The sequence below is a fragment of the Podarcis liolepis genome, assembly GCF_965112155.1.
Source record: "Podarcis liolepis genome assembly, chromosome: 3".
In the NCBI taxonomy this organism is placed as follows: Eukaryota; Metazoa; Chordata; class Lepidosauria; order Squamata; family Lacertidae; genus Podarcis; species Podarcis liolepis.
This window is the reverse complement of record NC_139557.1, coordinates 120,781,409-120,789,093: the sequence shown is the minus strand read 5'-3', so window position 1 is coordinate 120,789,093 and position 7,685 is coordinate 120,781,409. Positions and strand designations below refer to the sequence as shown.

The 7,685-nt window shown below is 45.7% G+C and overlaps 1 protein-coding gene across 1 annotated transcript in view; it reads right to left on the bottom strand.

Annotated features, from left to right (window-relative positions):
• KIF13B (kinesin family member 13B) overlaps positions 1-7,685 on the bottom strand; it is a 199,630-nt gene that overhangs the window by 90,783 nt on the left and 101,162 nt on the right. Inside the window, 1 exon segment of the mRNA XM_083494982.1 lies at positions 2,387-2,517. Coding sequence (XP_083351108.1) covers positions 2,387-2,517 — 131 coding nt within the window.

The following is a 7,685-nucleotide window of genomic DNA, read 5'->3' as shown; positions in this document are numbered from 1 at the left end:
GAGGAGGAAAAGAAACAGAGTCAGGCCCTGTATCCTGCTCCCCAATTATTAGAAGGCTGCGGTACGGGGAGCAAAGGGGACTGGGTCTGTTAGGGCCACTGTTATTTTTCTTTATACCTGCCTTTTTCCTGGACTCAAGGCGGCTTACGTAAGGCAGATAAAATGCAAAAAGCTAAAAGCGCATCAAAGGTAATTGAAGAAGTGTTTGGATTTGATATCTCACTTTATCACTACCCTAAGGAGTCTCAAAGCGGCTAACATTCTCCTTTTTCCTTCTTCCCCCACAACAAACACTCTGTGAGGTGAGTGGGGCTGAGAGACTTCAGAGAAGTGGGACTGGCCCAAGGTCACCCAGCAGCTGCAGGTGGAGGAGCGGGGAAGCGAACCCGGTTCCCCAGATTACGGATCTACCGCTCTTAACCACTACACCACACTGGCTCTCACTTGAAAAACTCTAATAGAATTTGAACGATGTTAAAAAAACAAATTAAACACAGATAATATAAATGGCACAGCACTATTAAAAGCTCTTCCCAAAAGTTCCCAAAAGCCTGCAGGGATAAAATAGCCTTTGTCTGCCAGCAGAAGGACAAGGAGGAAAACAGTCTTGCTTCTCTAGGGAGGGAGTTAAGAAGTTTTCTGGGAGCAGCCACCAAGATCGTGCACAGCTAAGGGAACTTGAAAATAACTGAGCATCTCCCATTTCCCTCGCCCTGCAGATCCTCAGCGTCTCAGTTTGGGAAGTCAAAATCCTTGTGAATGGAAGCGCCCTCTCCTGAAAGCTTTGATCTCCTCGCTGTGGGAAAAGGCAGAACCGCAGTCTCTCGGTTGCCGCAAAGCCCTTACTCTGTCTCTCCCGAGTCCTCTTGGCTCTCTGTTCCCGGTGGTCCTTTTCTGTCCATTCTGGCAGGGAGCGGACAGCAAGGCAGCCAGTCTGGGCTTCCGCTGTGGGTGCCTCGCTCCCTATGGCCCAAGAGTTTTTGTAGCTGGAGTCAGTCCGGGCCTTCCCAGGCCAGGTGGGAAGAGGCCTGCAAAAGTAGGGTGCAGGTCTTCCAGGACTCACAGGCAAGATGGCCCCGGAAGCTCTAAGTCACTGCAGGGAGTGGCAGGTAGCCTCACAGAGAGTCTGTCTGTCCCTCCCTCTCTTTCTCTCGATTTTTACTGAATGCATAAAAAATTCCAAGCCGAGAAAGCCCACAGTTTTGGCACCACGTCTCCATTTAAATTCTCTGCATTGATTTGTTCTGTTTAGAATGAAGTGGGATGTTGAGAAAGGAGAGAAGGGAGGGTGCAGGCGGCCGAAGGGGGAGCTGGGAAGAGTCCCCTAATTTCCTAAAGTGGAATTTCAGAATTCCTTCCATGTTTTATGAACCACTCTGCAGTAGAAGCCACAGGGCTTTCTTTCAGGAAAGAAAGAGAAGGAGGGAGGGGAAGAGAGAAAGACAGAAGGAAGGAAGGAAGGAAGGAAGGAAGGAAGGAAGGAAGGAAGGAAGGAAGGAAGGAAGGAAGGAAGGGTTATAAGGATTTTAAGGTCTCAAATATAAATATTCATAGATGCACACATATCTAAATATATGAACCACATGTCAGAAATAGTACAGGAGAGAAATCCTGGAGCCATTTTGACTCTCCCAGTGACCTCAAATATTCCTCTGAAGTAAGGGGGGCAAATGGGGAAAGCCTTCCCATTGTCTTTTTGCTTGCAAATCCTGTCTTAAGGTATCTGAAAAAGTGTGCATGCACACGAAAGATCATACCAATAACAAACTTAATTGGTCTCTAAGGTGCTACCGGAAGGAATTTTATTTTTTTGTTTCGACTACGGCAGACCAACACGGCTGCCTACCTGTAACCTGTCTTAAGGGCTTATTTGTGTATGAATAGGGTGAGCCTGTGACCTGGACCCAGGAACTAGAGTATTAACCATCACAAAAGAATGGCCAGGCTGCCCAGGTAATGCTATCAGTGACCTTTATCAGGTATCCTGGCAGGCAGGATTTCTGCTGTAGACCACCTCCTTCTGCGATGTATGTATGATGTGTTGGGGTTTTTTTGGAGGGGGGTCTTGAGCTACAGGGTGGGCAATTTCAAAAGTCTATTTTGCGCACCTTTGTTCTGAGTTCCTCCTCCTCCCTCCTGCGTGTGGTGAGCAAGGACCCTTTTGCAACAGTTTAATAAAGACCAGGCTTACTAGCTGCTTTGCTTCTCAATATTCTCTGGTTGGCCTCTGTTATTTTCTCCTACCGATGGGGAACCCAGTTAAGGACTCTATACAAAGCTCCGGAATACCCCTTAGGGGAAAGGGAGCAGTTTTTCTTGTAACGGAAGGCAGGAAGGAAGGAACAAAGGAAGGAGAGAGAGAGAAGCAAACACACACTCATCTTACCTAGTATTCTTCTGGGGTGTCAGCATAACCTGACCATCCAAGGTGATGTCAATTATACAGTGTTCAGGCAGAATGCCCATGCCACAAAGCTGGATGTCTTGGGAGTTATCTGACCCAATCAACGTGTGCTCCTGCAAAAGGTTCAAGGTTGATGGGCGGTTTAAAAGACAGCAAAAGTGTGGGGGTGCATTTGTTCAACATGGGAGGAAGAGCCATAGCTCAGTGGCAGAGGACCTCCACTGAATTGCAGGGGGTTGGACTAGATGACCCATGGGGTCCCTTTCCAATTCTACCATTCTATGCACCCGAAAAATCCCAAATTAAATCCCAGGCAGCCCCCGAGGCCCCAGCCTGAAACCCTGGGGAGCTGCTACCAGTCAGGATATCTGTTGTTGTTGTTGTTGTTGTTGTTGTTGTTGTTGTTGTTGTTATATTTGATTATATCCTGTTTCCCCCCCCCCCCAGAACCAGGACTCCAGGTGGCTCACAAAAATGTAAACCTACACAGATAAGACGCAACTAGGTGTGTGTGTGTGTGTGTGTATATATATATATATATATTTTTGGTGTCTTCGGGTGTCTTCCCGTGTAAGAGTTGGGGTGTCTAGGCGACGTTTCGACGAGGTCTCACTCGTCATCTTCAGGCTGGTGCTTTCGGCTTCTTGTTACTGGAACAGAGCAGGATCTCAGTGTTTGAGTTCCTATAAATACTGTAGAGGGGGTGTGGTGTATAGCCTCCAACGTTCTGGGCAGAGAGGAAGTTCCCAGGTTAGTGTGCCTTTTTTTTCTTTTGTTCCTTAATTACTTGAGGGATATCTTGAGTGATTTCTTGAGTGATATTCTGAGTACCACTTAGGTGGGTCATTAAGTGTGGATTAGTTGCTAAAGCTTTCGTGTCTTGACCTCTTGAGCTTGTGAAGAGTTTTTCTGAGAAGATGGCTGTACTGCACTTAGTTGTGCTCTGGCTTGGCTTCGTGTATAGGGGTGAGCTGTGGTTTTGTGCCCTGTGCCAGCCAGATCTGTGTAGGGATTGCAGGGGGGTGCAGCATCCGGAGGTGCCACTATGGTTTGGCTACTGGATGGTGTCTGTAATTTATCTGTGGAGAGGGTCTGGGTTTGGGTCTGGTGTGGATGATTGGTGATGGCGTTCTGTGTGCCTCTGGTTCTGGTGTCGGTTTTTGTGGGGAGGGCTAATTTCCAGATGTCTGGCAGGCGGGACGTGTCGTCACGCTTGTTCATGTTGTGAGGGTGTTTCTCTATCTCGATGGCTTCCATGATTATTCTCTTGTGGTGATGTTCCATGTTAAAGAGCAATTTGGAATCTGCAAAATTAATTTCGTGTCCTGTTTCTTTCATGTGTTGGAAAAGAGAGGAAGTTTTTTCTTCTTTTTTGACGGCATTCTTGTGTTCTGCGATACGTGCATTTATTCGTCTGTTTGTTTGTCCAATGTACGTGGCTGGGCAGACTTTGCAGGGTATTTCATAGACCCCTTGGTTTTCCAACTGGATTTTATCTTTGGGGTTTCTGAGGATATTGGCTATTTTTTGGTTGGTGCAAAAGGCTGTTTTGATATTGTGTTTATGGAGGATTTTGCTAATTTTATCTGTAGTGCCCTTGATATAAGGAAGGAGGGCCATGCCATTGTTTTCTTCTGTGTCTTGGTTTTTGGGGGGTGTTTCTTTTTGGATTAGCTTCGTAACCCTGTTTTGCTGGTATCCATTGGCGATTAACACATTTGAGAGATTCTGTAACTCAGTTGTCAAGTGGTCTTTGTCAGCCAGGCGTTTGGTTCTGGAGATGAGAGTCTTGGCTACGGAGTTTATTTGTGCAGGGTGGTGGTGTGATTGTGCATGTAAGTAGCGGTTGGTGTGTGTTTTTTTCCGGTAGATAGTGTGTCCTAGGGAGCCATCAGGTTTTTTGTAGATTAGGACGTCAAGGAAGGGAAGTTGGTTGTTGGCTTCTATTTCCATAGTGAATTGTATTTTGGGGTGTAGGCTGTTGAGATGTGTGAGGAAGCTATCTAGTTTTTCTTTCCCGTGTGGCCAAATTACAAAGGTGTCGTCAACATATCTGAGCCAAAGTTTGGGTTTGTGTTCTGACTTGTCTAAAGCATTGGTTTCAAAGTGTTCCATGTACAAATTTGCGATGACCGGTGAGAGGGGTGATCCCATAGGTGCTCCTTCTATCTGTTTGTATCTTTGTCCATTGTGGATGAAGTACGTGTTGGTTAGGCAGTGGTTGGTCAGGTCCAGGATGTATTCGGGGGGATTGTATTTGTTTTGAATGGCTGTCAAGGCTTCATTAATGGGCACTTGTGTGAAGAGAGATACAACATCGAAGCTCACAAGTAGGTCATCGGGATGTAGGTTTTGCTTCTTTATTGTTTCTATGAACTGGAAGGAGTTAGTAACGTGTGAAGCGATGGATTCTGCATAGGGCTGAAGTTGCTTAGCGAGAAATTTAGCGAGATTTTGTAGAGGTGAGCCTATGGAGCTGACTATTGGTCTGAGTGGTGTTCCTTCTTTGTGTATCTTGGGGAGACCGTAGAGTTTGGGGCATCTGGATGATTTTTCTCTGGGGATGATTCTTAGCTGGATTTCTTCACTGATAGGAGAGGCTTTTATTTTGGATTTGGTGGTTTTTTCCAGATAGGTGGTGGGATCTGTTTTTATAGGTTGGTAGGTAGGGTCTTGGAGTAGATTTGATAGTTTTGCTTGGTAGTCCGATGTGTTCATCACTTTGAAACCAATGCTTTAGACAAGTCAGAACACAAACCCAAACTTTGGCTCAGATATGTTGACGACACCTTTGTAATTTGGCCACACGGGAAAGAAAAACTAGATAGCTTCCTCACACATCTCAACAGCCTACACCCCAAAATACAATTCACTATGGAAATAGAAGCCAACAACCAACTTCCCTTCCTTGACGTCCTAATCTACAAAAAACCTGATGGCTCCCTAGGACACACTATCTACCGGAAAAAAACACACACCAACCGCTACTTACATGCACAATCACACCACCACCCTGCACAAATAAACTCCGTAGCCAAGACTCTCATCTCCAGAACCAAACGCCTGGCTGACAAAGACCACTTGACAACTGAGTTACAGAATCTCTCAAATGTGTTAATCGCCAATGGATACCAGCAAAACAGGGTTACGAAGCTAATCCAAAAAGAAACACCCCCCAAAAACCAAGACACAGAAGAAAACAATGGCATGGCCCTCCTTCCTTATATCAAGGGCACTACAGATAAAATTAGCAAAATCCTCCATAAACACAATATCAAAACAGCCTTTTGCACCAACCAAAAAATAGCCAATATCCTCAGAAACCCCAAAGATAAAATCCAGTTGGAAAACCAAGGGGTCTATGAAATACCCTGCAAAGTCTGCCCAGCCACGTACATTGGACAAACAAACAGACGAATAAATGCACGTATCGCAGAACACAAGAATGCCGTCAAAAAAGAAGAAAAAACTTCCTCTCTTTTCCAACACATGAAAGAAACAGGACACGAAATTAATTTTGCAGATTCCAAATTGCTCTTTAACATGGAACATCACCACAAGAGAATAATCATGGAAGCCATCGAGATAGAGAAACACCCTCACAACATGAACAAGCGTGACGACACGTCCCGCCTGCCAGACATCTGGAAATTAGCCCTCCCCACAAAAACCGACACCAGAACCAGAGGCACACAGAACGCCATCACCAATCATCCACATCAGACCCAAACCCAGACCCTCTCCACAGATAAATTACAGACACCATCCAGTAGCCAAACCATAGTGGCACCTCCGGATGCTGCACCCCCCTGCAATCCCTACACAGATCTGGCTGGCACAGGGCACAAAACCACAGCTCGCCCCTATACACGAAGCCAAGCCAGAGCACAACTAAGTGCAGTACAGCCATCTTCTCAGAAAAACTCTTCACAAGCTCAAGAGGTCAAGACACGAAAGCTTTAGCAACTAATCCACACTTAATGACCCACCTAAGTGGTACTCAGAATATCACTCAAGAAATCACTCAAGATATCCCTCAAGTAATTAAGGAACAAAAGAAGAAAAGGCACACTAACCTGGGAACTTCCTCTCTGCCCAGAACGTTGGAGGCTATACACCACACCCCCTCTACAGTATTTATAGGAACTCAAACACTGAGATCCTGCTCTGTTCCAGTAACAAGAAGCCGAAAGCACCAGCCTGAAGATGACGAGTGAGACCTCGTCGAAACGTCGCCTAGACACCCCAACTCTTACACGGGAAGACACCCGAAGACACCAAAACCTACACACATATATATATATATATATATATATATATATATATATATATATATATATAGGGGAACTGTTAAAAAAAGTCATTAAACTCTCTATGGGATTGAAGATACATAAAATGAAAGGGTTTAAGGTCAGTGAGAAGTAGGAGGGTTGGTTTGAGAAAGTATTGGATTATTTGGGCAGGTCTGAACATTATGGGGCAATTAAAATGTTAAAAGTTAAATAAACCTTGTGGAGGGAGGAGTATATAGAATTTTACATATGGTTGATCTGAATACGTTACTTTCGATTACGTATACCCAATGTAACAGCCGACTGGGGGTTTTCACTGTTTGTTTTCGTTGTTTGTGTTTTGGTTGTTGGCAATACACACACACACACACACACACACACACACACACTATCTATGGGAATTAAAGGTAAAGGGACCCCTGACCATTAGGTCCAGTTGTGACTGACTCTGGGGTTGTGGTGCTCATCTCGCTTTATTGGCCGAGGGAGCCGGTGTACAGCTTCCGGGCCATGTGGCCAGCATGACTAAGCCGCTCCTGGCGAACCAGAGCAGCGCACGGAAACGCCGTTTACCTTCCCGCCGGAGCGGTACCGATTTATCTACTTGCACTTGACGTGCTTTCAAACTGCTAGGCTGGCAGGAGCAGGGACCGAGCAACGGGAGTTCACCCCGTCGTGGGGATTTGAACTGCCGACCTTCTGATCGGCAAGCCTTAGGCTCTGTGGTTTAACCCACAGCACCACCCGCGTCCCCATCTATGGGATTAAAACAATGCAAAAAAACACACCCATATCTACTAAAATACAGAAAGAAATAAAACTATAACTGAGCCAGGGGGTCTGAGCAGCTTTCAGTGTCCGTACTAACTTGTGAAGAATCTGCCCTGCATCAATTCAATCTTATAGTGTAACAGAAAAAAAAAATCCTGCTAACGTACCCCCCCCCAAATTGAGTAGGGCCTCCCCTCTCTCTCTGCATCACCCCCTAT